Source organism: Schistocerca serialis, chromosome 1 (genome assembly GCF_023864345.2).
Source record: "Schistocerca serialis cubense isolate TAMUIC-IGC-003099 chromosome 1, iqSchSeri2.2, whole genome shotgun sequence".
In the NCBI taxonomy this organism is placed as follows: Eukaryota; Metazoa; Arthropoda; class Insecta; order Orthoptera; family Acrididae; genus Schistocerca; species Schistocerca serialis.
Window position 1 is genome coordinate 129,895,029 of NC_064638.1, and position 16,198 is coordinate 129,911,226.

Genomic DNA, 16,198 nt, shown 5'->3' on the forward strand with positions numbered 1-16,198 from the left:
CAGTTATCCAACCCATAATGTAGGTCCAGAAAGCTGCAAAGACATTCACACAATCTGTGGAGCCTTTGGTTCAGACTCTCTTGTCAGCTCCAAAACAAATGATCCCGACCAAATCTGGGTATGATGCTGAAAACTGAGTTCTGTTTGCAACCTAGACTACAATGCTGAAAACTGAGTTGCACCCTATGAGCAAGGCCAATAGTCTTCTATTTACTATCAAAACCAGTCTTGATCACAATTTATTTATTACGGTGACTGGTTTCGACCACTACTGTGGCCATCTTCAGAACAATGAGTAAGAACCTCCTTCTACTGGAGAATCACAATAGTGATTCTCCAGCAGAAGGAGGTTCTTACTCATTGGTCTGAAGATGGCCACAGTAGTGGTCGAAACTGGTCACCGTAATAAATAAATTGTGATCAAGACCGTTTTTGATAGTAAATATTTATAACATATTGATGACTGTGACTCCGATAATGTATTCAAAAGTAACCAGTAGTCTTCACTATTTCTGCCAGTCACCTGTATGAACTGAGGATGATCTCATATCCCAAGTGACAGATGTCATTGGTGTTGACGAGAGCCACAACTTGCGGACAACAGTACCCTGCATCCTCAATAGCTGCTGATAGGATCTCCTCCACACCTTGGATGAGACCCCAATACAGGCATATCGAGAATGCATTGCATTTTGCTATTTCCCTTATCGGCTCTGTAACAAGCCTAACATTGGATTTGGGGGAAAAAAAAACACCTGTCCCCATGTGCCTGCTCGGACTCTGCTGTATGAGTGGCCACCTGTCCTCTCACAGGGTAACTGGATGAGGCCAGACCCACCTCCTCCTTCATTCTCCACCACAAGTGGTGCAAGTGCATTCCAGCCAGCCTGCCAGTCACTTTGTAGTGATGCAGCTCCCCTACATTGTACACACTGCACAAGAGCCCATGAGCTAAATAAGTAATTACTGAGGTGTCCCAAGTGATGTAACAGATCCTCCACAACCACAACACCTTTAGGCATCAGGTTGAAGACAGCTGACTATGGCCGAAACAGACTTTGGCTGTTTGGAGCTGCAGCCAACTCCTCCTGTATCCACTTGCTCATGCTATTAACTTAAGAATTAATTATAAAAGCACATGCAGAAAGCAAAATACGTAACATATTACTCTCCAAATGTGTCACCAATGGAGGCCAGCACCATACTGAGCCATTTAGCTGATGTTCAAAAGAAATGACAACTGCACTGTAGATTGCATGCATCTGTACTTTACAGTTACTAAAACTGTAGGCTACAACTTTTTAAATGCAAAAATAGGCAAGGCATTTAAGAATTAAACTATGAAAGCAACCAAGAAGAGCTAAATAAGTAACTATCCAATTACATAAAATAAGAAAGTATCCCATTTGGACCTAGTGATTTATTTGTTTCAACTCTTTCAGTTGCTTACTATGAACTCCCCACGGCAGTCCATCTGACAGGCAAATGATGGTATCTGCATAATCCTCCTGCATGAATGATTTCTTAAAGGGGAATTTAAAACTTCAGCTTTCCTTTTGCTGTCTCCTACTGCCAAACCAGACTGGTCAATGGGTGATTTGATGTAGGACCATAATTTTCTCAGTTTCTTGGCAAGATATTTCATTGAAATGTGACACATCAATCTTTTAATAAATACGTAAATTTCTACTAACTTTGGCAGCCAAATTTCCAGGTTCATTTTTGAACTAAGTGTTCATGTGAGGGGGCAGAGAGAAGGTAACAGTTTATTGAAGTTGTAATGGATGATGAAGTGATTCTTGTAATTGCTAATGTACAGTTTTAACAATATTTTTGTTAATCAGTAACAAATTACTTGGCAGAACTTGTAAACAGAGATTACATTTTCATGAGACTGTCAATATATGAGCCACGGGTATGGCTGGATCTGAGTGCAGACTTAAAGGAATGTGTGACAAATTATATTAACTTAACTTTATTTTTGTAGAAAGCTATAATGTACCAGATGACTTAATACTTACAGATTACGATTTCCTAGGCATCGTGCAGTGGTGAGCACAGAAGATTCACTCACTAGCACACCGGCACAAAGCCATTTGCTGTCACTTAGATTACCATACCCTAGTACTGCCTGAAACAGCAAAGACATTTCTTTCAACCAAGATTTTTAAAAGTTATGGTATAAGAAAAATATTGTGATAATGACCTGACAAGGGTGTCTGCATTCACATAAAATATAAGAGTATGTACTAAAAACAATAAATCTTTAAATAATTGTGACAATTACAAATTTAATGTTCCAAGCATACTCACTAGGTAGGGAAATAGGCCTGGTACTGCCACATTCTTGCCAGGAGTCATTTCAATTGGTGGGCACTCATTCACTGTAGCTAGTTGTGCACTCTTCTCACATTCTGTATAAACAAAAACAAGACAAAAATGCTAAGGACTGAAGTTGTTTGTTTTTTTCTACTGAGCTACTCCATAACTGAACTGTTGATATGCTGTTTGTTACACTGTTTTATAGCTTTGCCCACTGTTTTTGCCAGCCTCAGTGAACACTTGAGAAACTTCATTCATTAGTTCTAAAGAATTCTGCAGTTTAAGGCTTATTCACATCATATCTGTCAGTAATCACTTATGATTTAGTAACTACTGATAGTAGCCCACAAAATTATCCTACAATTAATCACATTGTACTTAATTATTTTTGGGTCAGGTATTCAAAATCCTTTTACTATACATTGCAACAACATTGACAAAACATACCTCAACACACATGGAATTTTTGAGGCTCATTCATGACAATATCACAATGAAACTGCTTGTTTCATGTTACAGTCTGGGAAGAAGAAGAAGAAGAAGAAGAAAAAAAGATGAATTTTAATGGAATAATCGCCTTTGTAAAGAGACCTCAGACATCTTTACGGAAGTGGAGTGGATTGCTTTGTGAAGGTCTTTTGATCGAGTTTTCTTAATGCTGATCATTGTGCTTGAGAGGCAACACCCCCACTCCTCTGTGCCCCCCCCCCCTACACACACATATTGAGGGACGAAACTGTCAATTATACGCTACCTCTGTAATGAAAATAAATTTGCATTAATCTTCCAATTCTGTGTTAAGTTAGTGCACCTAGATGTAAATAAGCAAGCATTTCTCTGTGTAGAAGGCACTAAGTGATATGGTTTATATTTTCTAGGTGTTTTTGGAAGGGCAACAACAACATTTTATTGAAAAAAGTGTTGGGATAAAGACATATGGCAACCCAAAACTATGTTCTGTATCAGATAGTGCTGACAACAGACAACAGTCTCTTTCAGATTATTGTCCTACTGAATTCAAACTGGGTCAAATAATCCATTGTTTTCAACTTCTGAGTTACATTTGTTACGAACAAGTAAGAAAATTTTAGAATTTCTTTAGATTTCAGTACTTTTTATATGTTTTTACAATGCTTACAACACTTTCACTGAGCCTGGAACTATTTTTACAGAATTCGTTACAGTTAAACATAATGAGTTACATACTAAGAAAACTTCAGAATAAATTCCACATAAATCTGCCTTCGAGCAGAATTTTAAAAAATCAATGTTTTACTGGATTCTGAAGTCTCCAAATCAAGCCAATCACTTCATTTAAAACCAAAGGAACAAGATTAGTCCATGGGAATGTTGGGGCAGACTGGTATCTCAGAACAGTTTTCATTAGAAAATAATATTCACTGCTAAATTAATGCATGAAAGAGCAGCGATATAAGTCAGATTTTAGTTGCTTCACAGTAAGGAAAAACATGAGCAATATGCAATATAATGATCTGAACAGAATTATTCTAGATTGGGTGTAAAACAGCTATTAAATTCATTAGTGTAACTGTACCATTGACACGGACTGATTTGTATTTTTTATATCTTACGTTAGCTAAAAAGAGGGTTCTCTCAACAGCTGAAGCAGAGAGAGAGAGAGAGAGAGAGAGAGAGAGAGAGAGAGAGAGAGAGAGAGAGAGAGAGAGAGAGAGAGAGGGGGGGGGGGGGGGGTACCCTAATACCCAGAATGAATATTTAAATCGATAACCTCTAATTATGCTCATACATAACTATTTTTGAAGTTGAAATTCCACTCAAAATGGATTTTCTGAAATGTTTACCAACATTTTCAAGAGAAAAATTATTAGAAAAGAAAGAACCTATTGCATATTCCAATTACTAACTTCAACAGAAGACTGAGATAGGGAAAGCTCAGTTTTAGTTAGATGAGAACGAAGTTCACATTCAATTTAATGCAAATAAAATTAGCAAAGTTATTTCTTGAGATCTGTATAGCGATTCTATGAGAGGGAGTTATTTATTTTTCCACTGTGATTCCTACGAACATGTTCACTTTGATAACCTGTCTGTAGTTTTACAGATTGATGAATGTTAGAAGATGATCAAATTATTCTTATTAGCCATAAGCTCTTTTAAGTACTTCAAGCAAAATAACTGCATAAAAGAAATGGAAATGTTACAGTGAAGACACATACCTTGCCTGCTTTTGATGCCAACACCAGTGGCAGGTGCTGGGGATGTGGCGCTGGGACAGCAGACAAGACCTTTGGCAACACACGCCTCAGCAGAGGATGCTGACGGACAGTCACTGGCAGCACGACACAGACCACCGGAACCATCGGGCAGCTGACACACCAAGTCTGCAACACAATCACATGCCAAAATACTACCAAGACAAGTATGACAGGCACCAACACAAATTTTTTATAAGTAGCAATCCTAAATGCATGTTCTCCTCCAGAGAAAGGAATTAGAGATTCTGCTATGACAGATTTAACTCAACATTGGAAATAAGTCTGATATTCCATTTTATCAAGAGTGTCAGGTAACGAAACAATTTTACTACACTTTAAATAAAAATGTTTTTCTTATATTTGCTGTAAGTTCCTACTAAGGTAAAGCTGCCCCGATCTGAAAATGAACATATCAGTGCTTTGTTAGGCATGGCCATAATGCCCTTGCATCTCTCCAACCTTTTAACTGACTTACCAACCAGTTATAGGAGGACCTACAGTTTAATATTGACTGTACAACATGAAGCAACACTGTTTCTTTAATCTAGGTAATGCAATTTACTTTGATGGCAGCTATCTAGTAGCCTTGTGTTCAGCTCACCCTTGCCAATGGATGGTGGCTGTATAACTGGTGAAGTAAGAAAATAATGCATATTCACTCACTCAGTTACTCATGCAAACAAATATTACACAAAATATATTTCCTTACCACCTCCTCACTCATCCACTTTTAGATGACCTCCTCACCTCCTTTCTCCCTGCACAGGATGGCAACAATGATACTGTTATGATGCTTTACTGTCACCAATATACCACCCCACTAGAATGAGATTTTCACTCTGCAGCAGAGTGTGCACTGCTGTGAAACTTCATAGCAGATTAAAACTGTGTTCCGGACTGAGACTAACTCGGGACCTTTGCTGCAAGTGCTCTACCAACTGAGCTACCCAATCACAACTCTTGCCCCATCCTCACAGCTTTACTTCTGTCAGTACCTTGTCTCATACCTTCCAAACCCCATAGAAGCTCTCCTGCGAACCTTGCAGAACTAGAATTACTGGAAGAAAGGATAGCCACAGCCTAGGGGATGTTTCGAGAATGAGATTGTCACTCTGCAATGGAGTGTGTGCTGATATGAAACTTCCTGGCTGATTAAAACTGTGTGCCAGACTGAGACTTGAACTCAGGACTTTTGCCTTTCATTGGCAAGTGCTCTACCTTCTTCCTTCTTCCAGGAGTGCTAGTTCTGCAAAGTTCACAGACAGCTTCTGTGAGGTTTGGAAGGTAAGAGAGGAGGTACTGGCAGAAGTAAAGCTGTGAAGATGGGGTGTGAGTCGTGCTTGGGTAGAGCACTTGCCCGCGAAAGGCAAAGGTCCTGAGTTCGAGTCTTGGTCCAGCACACAATTTTAATCTGCCAGGAAGTTTCATACCACCCTGCTATTTTCCAGCCTAATTCTCAATTCTAATTCAACTGGCTGCCTTAAAAAATAGCTAAAGCAATCAATCAGCATTTACACTTGCTCTCAAACACAATGAAGCAATTTCCTGACATTTGCAGGCCAACATCCAACACATAGGTAGTTTATTTCTCTCCTGACAAAAGTCATTAAAACAATGACCAAGTTGAAGGAGTCATCTTCCTGTATAAAAATTATTATATTTATAGACAATGTGTTCCACTGATGTTATGGAAATAAAAAAATTTTACTGTATGTAGCTTCGTAATCCCCAAGGGGGATAAATTAACTAACTGCTAAATAATGAAATAAAGTGTTTGTTTCAAAATAAAACATTTTAGAGGAAAATTACTTCCTCGAAGAAATTTACAATGGCTGTGGAAATGTACATGAACAAAGAATGGTGACTAACCTCAAGAATCCAGCTTATCACTATCATTTACAATAATAGCAACAATATTTTTAACAGGAAATTATTTACAACTTTTTATGTATTTATTAAAATCAAAGACTGAAGCATGAGCTCAGCTGGACAACAGCATACTACCCGATTGAAATACTGGGTCTGAGTAGTTTTTATGGTTACAGTTATGTTTACAGACTGAACTGGAGTAGTTTAACCATAATATTTGTAGCTCAGGATCTAAGCTACATAGTGAAAAAATGATACTAAAATCAGCACATAATTATTTATTCATTGTGTTAATCTTAATGGTCTTTTACACTAGTATTTTACACTACAATTTCATTTTGTTCTCAGGATATCAAACATAGACAAAATAATTTTATCTATGAAGTAAAATAATCAACAGATGCCAACTACTGACACTGTAAACAGGAATAATGTATGCATCAAAGTGTAATAACCTAACAATAAAGAAACTAAATTTTGACAGAGCAACCTAGAAAAAACAAAAAGGATCCATGGTGTTGCACAGAACTCTGTGCTAAAGCTCATCCACGCTGCTGATGTAGGGCTGTACCAGGGCCTTTTTGATCATTTCCCCGGCCATTGCATGCCCACCTGGAGCACCGTGGGAGGTACAGCACAGTGTTTTCCAACACATTCACATAATGTCTGTTCCTCCAGCTTTGAGCAGACCATGATGCCCCACACCAGACTGACTTGCAGCTGCTAAACCCGAAATCAAGGCTATGCTTCAGGATGGCATCATTGGCATTTGAGCAGACCATAGTTCTCTCCTCCTAGTGCTGTAGGAGGATGCAGTTTGGTGCCCTCAATGGTTTTACCCCCCCCCCCCCCCCCCTGTTAAATAACCAGTCTCCAACTTCTACCATTTTAACTGTTTCTTCAGTGGCACTTTCATGTTTAGCATCCTTGACTGCATGAAAGCATTAACACAAATACTAATCACCACGGAGAACATGCTGAAGACAGTCATCACCATGCCCTTTGGCCTAAGAAATGCTGCGTAGACATAGTAGCAATTCATTGACAGTGTGCTATGTGAACTACCTTTTTGCTTTGCCTATCTAGCTGTGATATAGAATGACGTGACAAAAATCATGGGATAGCAACATGCACATATACAGATGGCAGTAGTATTGCATACACAAGGTATAAAACGGCAGTGCATTGGTGGAGCTGTCATTTGTACTTGGGTGATTCATGTGGAAAGGTTTCCGGCACGTTTATGGCCACACAATGGGTATTAACAGACTTTGAATGTGAACTAGACAAATGGTATCTTCCATTTTGGAAATTGTTAGGGAATTAAGTATTCTGAGATCCACAGTGTCAAGAGTGCACTGAGAACACTAAATTTCAAGCATTTTCTCTCACCACAGACAATGCAGTAGCTGACAGCATTCACTTACGGACCTAGAGCAGTGGTGTTTGCATAGCATTGTCAGTGATAACAGACAAGCAACACTGCACGAAATAACTGAGGAATCTATGTGGGACATATGAGGAACATATCCATTAGGACAGTGCAGCAAAATTTGGGGTTAATAGGCTATGACTGTGTGTGTCTTTGCTAACAGCATGGCATCACCTGCAGCACCTCTCCCGAGCTTGTGACCATATCAGGTGGCCTGCAAAACTGAGGCCTAGTCAGATGGTTCCTGATTTCATTGGTAAGAGCTGATGGTAGGGTCCGAGTGTGGCGCAGACCTCATGGAATGGACTGGGTCCTGTTATGTTCAACTATTTTGAGGCTATTTGCTACCAGTCATGAACTTCGTGTTACTGAACAATGACGGAAGTTTTAATGATGGCAGTGTACCATTTCACCAGGCAAAGTTGTTTGTGATTGGTTTTAAGAACATTTTGGACAATTTGAGCGAACAGTTTGGTCACCTGGATCACTCAACATGAAACGCATCAAACATTTATGGGACATAATCGGGAGGTCAGTTTGTGTACAAAATTCATCACCAGCACTGTTTTCAAAAGTATGGATGCCTATACTGATAGCTTGGCTCAATATTTCGGCACGGGATTTCCAAGGACTTGTTGAGTGCATGACATTTCAAGTTGCTGTGCCATGTCACGCAAAAGGAGGTCCGACACAATATTAGGAGGTACCCCATGACTTGTCATCTAAGTGTATTCACAGTTTCTTCTTCACCATAGCAACACTGTGACTATCTGACAGCAATGTTTCAATGGCTCGGTGATTTTGGGTTTGTCATTAATCCCTACAAATACATCTTTGGTGTCTCCCAGAGAACATTCTTGGGCCACTAGATCTATGCGGAAAGCATCACTCCCCTCCCTGAGAAAATTCAGTCTATTCGGAAAGTCAACACCTGCAAACACTTTGAGAACTCCATCGGTTCCTTAGAAAACCGATGGCATAGTCATACCATCGGTGATAAGTTTATTGTGTTGAAATCATATTTTGCAATAGGCACAATCTGTAAGAATTACAAAATTATTAGTTTTTCACACGAAATAATGCCTAAGGTTTACTCATGTTTTCTCTGGCGTCTTGGAGAATAAAAAGGAAAAAATTCCACATATATTTTCTTGGGGCACTCTAAGCAGTTGGTTTTAATACATTTCAGGCATATGTATGCTGTCATTCTGTTCGATCTGTAGGGACAATAACGAAGAAGGAGAGAATACCAGAAAGAGGCTACACCGCGACCAGAGAAGCAAATTTAACAACACACTGCCATGTTTTGGGAAGTCAACAGAAGGGCGTTTTACATGATCGTATGTGTGAAAATTACGAAATTATAAACAGACACAATATTACCTTTGAGTATAGAGCAGTATTACTTTATATAATCGCCTCTCGACTGTGTCAGTTGCCTTATAAATACTTAATACCAGTTCATCAATAAAACAGCGCTCACTTGAAATACGAAATATTTGTTATTGCTTCTGTGTGTGCAGTTATACCTTGCGCAAACGTTAGGCATGATTTCGAAACGAAATTCGGCAACTGCGTATCTTACAAGCTCGCACACGAACCACCTCGCTTTCAGAACAACCACAGGTTGACTTTAGAAAATATGCGGCTAATAGCGCAACGTGGCACGCAGGAAGCGCCAATTTAATGTGCCGCGTCCTCTGTGTATAGTCTGCCTCTTCGATAAACACAGATATTTATCTATTCTTGCTTGTCGCTTGTTTCTCTTTTTGCTGGATCACCATCTCTTTGCTCTTCGCCCAAAATATCTGAAAGATTTTCTGAGTTCTTCCGGCAAGATTGCAATCTGGAGCTCTCTCTTCGTATGTCATCTAAGCTCATTCCTACACTCTTCATGAACTCATATCTTGACGTCGTACCTCTATGTAAATACAGGAGTTGAACAAAATTACGGAAACGACTGCGAGAAATGCATGCTTGAACTCAAATTCAGTTCTGTCCTGCACGTTGCGCTGTTGTATTTGACCACGAACTGCACCTGAGCAGTGAACTCAGTACGTTGCCAAGTGTAAGTCGTGGTCAGAACAGTTTTCTGAGCAGTCTTGATTTCATCATGTAAACTAAGTGAAGTCAAACGAGGGCAAATTGTTGGTGCTTGGGTAATTTCCAAGACTGACTGCCTATTGAAGTCGCGGGGTCCAAACGATACTTATCGATCGTGCGATCTTAAATCGATCACGCGACTCTGGTGGCGGGCGTTATGAGTATGTTTACGGTGGTCACTACAGTAATGACAAAAGAAGACCGTTATATTAATACTTGTAATTACAAAGGCGATGACTTACCTGCTCGTCGCTGGTGTTGTCGTCATGTGAAAGTCCATGTGATGTGTACGCTAAGAGAACAATTCCCTTTTTGCCATTAATTTGGGGAGGTAAGTAATTTACAGCGACTAAAAGAACGACGGAAAACAGATAAAAATGACGACCATAACGCCCGCCACCAGTCCGCGTGATCGATTTACAATCGTGCGTTCGATATGTATCGTTTGGACCCCGCTACTTCGATAGGCAATCATTCTTGGAAATTACCGGTTCTTGTCTAGTGGGTGCTAGCGTAACCAAGGTAACCAAAGTATTTTGTGCTCCAAGAGGCACCTCATACAGGCAAAACCACAATGTGGACGAAAGTGTGTACTGAGTGATCGTGAAGGACTGTCACTGGAGAGGACTGTGACGAAAAATAAGAGGACAACTGCTGCAAAAGTCAGTGCAGAACGAATGTCGCACTTTTGAATCGTAACAACACCAGAACATCACGGAGGGAGCTCCATAAACAGGAAATTGTAGGCGATTTGGAATTAAAAAAACACTCACCAGTACTGCAGATGCCCGTAACAGGAAAACGTGGTGCCTAAGCCATACAAACTGGACTATGAAGTAATGGAAGAAACTCATCTGGTGGGGTGAGCTGCTTCACACTGTTTCCAACTTCTTGTCGACTGCCCCTGTTCACTCAGCTCACATTGTTCACAACTGGTTTTGTGACCACGAGGATGTACTGTCGCATCTCACCTGGCCAGCAGATCATATTATTGAGCCTTTGTGATCTCCTGTGGTGAGATGTATGCGCCATCGCTTTCCACCTCCATCACCGTTACCTGGAGTTGCCACTATGTTGCAGGAAGGGTGGTATAATATTCCTTTGAAAGCAAAACAGGACATTTATCCATTCCGAGACAACGGGAAGCCGCTTTGAATGCCAACAGATTTTTTAGACCGTATTAGGCATAGAAATATGTCGCGGTTTTGGTATTTCCGTATTTTTGTCAATCCTCTGCACATAACAGACATTTGCGCAGCTCATTCATATTGGAAGGTAAAATACTGCCAGTGACCGGTTACCTGAATACTTACTGCACTTCATGTCTAGAGCGTCTACACCACATTTTGTGCCATTATGCAAACGCAATTTCTGGTCTGTTGCTTTCATCATAAGTATATGCAAGGTGGTGGAGTGAACGAAGCACTATAACTGGCTTAGATTTTTTGGAACAATAGGCAATTATGGAAGTTCCTTACTAATACCATAAATACTGAAGCCTGCTTCTTTCTTTTGTAAACTTGTTTTTCACATGAAATAGTATTTGAAGTTTATTCTCAGGTATCATGAGAATAAAAAGGAAAAAATTACAAACTTTCTACGTAAATTTTCATGGAGCAGTAAGCAGTTGGTTCGTCACATTTCACGTACTTGTATGCTGTCATTTTGTTCCATTTTAGAGTTCCAACGATGTCAACTTATTTTTGAGCAGTTGCTTAGCAATTCAGAGGAGGAAGACCAATTATTTGCTTTGATATATAAGAAACTATCAGCCTCGATTGCGGTAATGAAACCAACCAGCCCAAATAATTGAGCCTTCTTCAGAGGATATACCTGAATCTATAATTTGTCTAACACTGGTATCGCTGAGGCAGACAAGAATCCCCACCAACGACAAGATCCATGGTACATGGAGCAGGCATTATGCACTCAATTATCGCACTTGAGGTAAGGGTGGTCTACCGCTTGTCAGGCAACGCACGTGAATCTTTTAAACTAGCTTGGTTTTTTGGTTTCATTACCGCAATCGAGGCAGATAGTTTCTTATATGTTAGATTATCACGATTGCGGACTGTGCTGTAATGTTGAAAGTACAAGTTTTTGCTTTGATATTATTGTTTGTTCCACATATATGCCCTACAATTGGAAAGGCAAATCACAGATTGTGTTGGCTTTTGGATCTTTTCTGTTCCTCAGACAATGTTCTTCCATCACTGTCTTTCCCCTCAGATATAAGCACATGACTTATGCCGTATTTTGCAGGTTTCTTGTGTATAAACATTTTAACTTGGGATATGCCCTAAATGAGATGAGATTCAAATCCTGCATGATCCCCATGGAACATACCTTCTGACACAAAAAGATGATGACAATGTTGGGCACCGTTGTTGCAAGATCTCTGTTCCTTTGTTTGCAAGTAGATGCATTGTCAAATCTGAGACTCACCAGTAAAATTTATCATTCTTGGGTCACGGTTATACGAAAAATAGGACGTCCAGTACATTCAGCTGCAAAGAGTGATGCCTAGTCTTCACGTCCAGGCTTTAAAGTGGAACACAGAACAATCAAACCTGTCAATGCCTAAACTTCAGCCATGTCTGTAACTTTATAGTTGGAGGAGGAAGGATTCTGGAGTTGATTCTTTATGAGTTGCAGTTTTGGGTTGGTATGTTTATGGTCTCATCCAAAATCTTAGAGCTGAAAAAATAAACGTCATATTTCTTCTTGGTCTGGACCATTACCTAACCGACTGGCAGGGCCTAACCACAAAGAATCTATTACTTATTATATTTTTGTGTAGCATCTTAGTAGTACAGTTGGGCACTAACTCCAAGTGAAAGTTCTCTTCAGATCCCCTATTCTGAAGCAGTCATCGTCGGCTGGAGTGGCCAGCGGTTCTAGGCGCTACAGTCTGGAGGCGAGCGACCGCTACGGTCGCAGGTTCGAATCCTGCCTCGGGCATGGACGTGTGTGATGTCCTTAGGTGAGTTAGGTTTAAGTAGTTCTAAGTTCTAGGGGACTGATGACCTCAGAAGTTAAGTCGCATAGTGTTCAGAGCCATTTTTTGAAGCAGACATCACCACCTCGTTCATTCTCGGAGAAGACAAGATCACTCGAATCTATTTCGGATGCATGGTGTCGGAATCTGATATGTGATCTTCTCCCAGGACTTAAAGAATCGTCTAAATGATAGCCATCGTCGCTCTCGTCTTTTTGTCCTAAATCCAGCTGCACCCAGCATCTGCTTCTTTGTAACACGTGAGGTATCCTTCTACAATGACGGTTGGGGTTGTTTGGAGGAGGAGACCAGACAGCGAGGTCATCGGTCTCATCGGATTAGGGAAGGACGGGGGAGGCAGCCGGCCGTGCTCTTTCAAAGGGACCATCCCAGAATTTGCCTGCAACGATTTAGGGAAATCGCGGAAAACCTAAATCAGTATGGCCGGACGCGGTATTGAACCGTCGGCCTCCCGAATGTGAATCCAGTGTGCTAGCCACTGAGCCAGCTCGCTCGGTCCACAATGACGTCCACACAATAATAAGTTCAATTCATAAAGGAAGCATAGCTGAAATACCGGACCAAATTAACAATGCACGTGTGTTCAATATATGTTGAGAAATTTTATACCCAGCTACGAAACGTCACCAAACAAGGGCTCCAAATAAAACCTACCACCTAGTCTCCTGCGGAATAATTTCTCTGAAACAGTGGAAACAGTGCAGGAATATCCGTCTTACCAGGTGAGCGTTACAGAACAAACGTTACATCATTATTTTGATTAAATGTATATGCATTGGTTTGTGATTTGTCCAGATACCGTACTAAAAGATATTTAGTTACTTGATGACGCATATGAAAATATAGAAATTAAAGTGCAGGTGCTGGTAACAAAATCACAAAGACAAACTACTTTCTTGGTTCTGATTCAGCAACCATGGTAAGTGGGCCAGTCTGGTATCAGAGTCTAATACGTACAGTTACGACATTCTTTGGTGCAAAAGTTATTCCCGTTTGATAGCTGCAGTGTCACCAGCGTTCCAGCGTCAAGAAAGCACATACTCCCATGCGTCGTACGAATAATGTTCGTTTTTCATTATTTTCTGCTTAATTAGCAAAACAGTTGTTATATTTTAGGGTTACAGTCAGTAGTAAAGTGCTACAAGACACGAATTATCGTGAAACGTGTAGAAACTGCTCAGTCTCTCTGACTCAGTGACGTAAGCTACAACATTTTCGAGAAGAAATACTTTCGAATATGTGTATATTTGCGGCTTACTCCGCTGAAAGCACGAGAATGTAAACACATGATTCATCCATGAGGAGCACACATTTCTGGTGTTGTCTGCTGTTATTGTCATAGGCACTGTCAAACAGTAAAAATAAAAAAATAAAAAGTGTGGAGCATAATGATTCGACCGTTCTTAGTCTTCACTTGACTTTGTATTAGACGAATATGTTTGCAAGTGTAATTACTTTTGCTTCAAAAGTGAATACATGAGATTTTTGCTGCAGTTTGATAGGAATTTTTTCTTCTCTTGACGATTTATTATCACGTCTGTGTCGGTTTCCCTTTTGCTACGAGTGTGATGGCTTATTTGGTGCGTCAAATAATGCAGCTATTTCATTCCATATAGGTTTCCTACATTCCACATTTACTTACTTGGCGGGAAGTATAGCGAACAAAACACTGCTTTGGCGGCTAGATAAATGACGTTTTCCTGCAACGGGTCAGGTGTTTCCTAGCAATTTTTTGTTCTTAAAGGAAAACGACATTATTCAGTAAATACCTGTACTTTAGTAGAGAATAGTAAATAAAATGTCCTGTAATGTAGCATTTCGTACCTCCCAGGGTCCTTTTGTGTGTGTGTGTGTGTGTGTGTGTGTGTGTGTGTGTGTGTGTGTGTGTGTGTGTGGTTTTCGGGCGCTAAACAGCATGGTCATCAGCGCCCAAACGCAGAAACAGTAACACATGCGGTGAAGGGACGAAGACGGACAGCGAACAAGGAGAACGGCTAAAAGACACAGACCTGACGCAGTTCCAAATCCTCACATACAGAGGCAAAACAAGAGGAGAAGAAACGCACTAAAAAGGAAAGGAAACACAAGGGGAAGAGAACAGAAATCGAAGTGAAACAAGTAGGTAATCGTGACTGACGGACCTCTTACCTAAAACCTGGGTGAGCCAGTCACCCAGCAGCACATTAGGAAACTTAAAGAATGACAAATGTGATGTCTTTTCTCGGATACTGTCGATTTTTGTGGCACTAAATACAATCCATATTGTAAAAGACTATGTTACAAATCAAAATAAACGTTGGTATTTGCACTCATCCAATATCTTATTCAGAAGTGTCGCTTGCTAGCCGCTTGGGGTGCTGCTGTCGCTGTGGGCAACAAAAACAGAGGGAGTGTTACGACCATTGTTAGACTGTGTTGGTACTGTCTCCAGTGCAATGAATCGATTACGATCATCTCTGCACATTATCAACAGCCCACGTGCGTTGCAGAGACCGCCTAGGTGACGTGTCGTTAGCATTCGAACATGATGATGATTCCATGTCACCAGCGGCGATGCTCTCTAGCAGCCTCGACCGGTAGCCAGATGCCTCAGCCCCAGTGACTTAAGACGGCTATTCTGAGTGTCAGCGTGTATTTAACGGTGCCGCAGTGAGATCGCATGTCTGAAAAATGCGTGGTCATCATTATGATTGTTATCGCCACAAGACTGTCAGGTGTGGACTGTGGTAGCCAAGTTCGGCAGACGTCCACCTTCAGAGGTTATATGTTATTAACTACAGTATAGATCCGTGTACTCGGCATCATTTGATGATTTGTGTGATACGACTGATGTCTAGTGGAGCGAAATAACTTCTGGTCGCGCAGGATGTACCCGACCACGCGTGCAGTGATTTGATGCCTTTTACTGTCATCACAGCATTTTGACAGTTGATTGGTACAGGTTTTGGGAGAAGTCACTGACATGCACACAAAACTGAGCATCTTATGTGTTCGATGCATCTGCATGTTAATACGAGGGTCATTCAATAATTAAAGAGACAAATTGGTCGGGGGAAAAACTGTTAGCAGGGCAAGTTTGGTACTGTTATGGCTTTAAGATGGCATCACTGGGATGAGCCCCGATCAGCTGATATATTAACAATGTTTTGTTTATAACCTCAAAAATACAATTCTAGATGGCGAGTCCGCATAAAATGTCCACATTAGTCGAACAGC

General features: G+C 40.6%; 1 protein-coding gene across 1 annotated transcript in view; it reads right to left on the minus strand.

Annotated features, from left to right (window-relative positions):
* LOC126464159 (serine protease snake-like) overlaps window positions 1-16,198 on the minus strand; it is an 80,870-nt gene that overhangs the window by 22,474 nt on the left and 42,198 nt on the right. Inside the window, exons 2-4 of the mRNA XM_050096213.1 lie at window positions 4,521-4,685; window positions 2,314-2,414; window positions 2,022-2,131 (exon numbers count right to left, since the gene is read on the minus strand). Of these exons, the coding sequence (XP_049952170.1) occupies window positions 2,022-2,131; window positions 2,314-2,414; window positions 4,521-4,685 (376 nt within the window). The remainder of the gene's footprint in view (window positions 1-2,021; window positions 2,132-2,313; window positions 2,415-4,520; window positions 4,686-16,198) is intronic.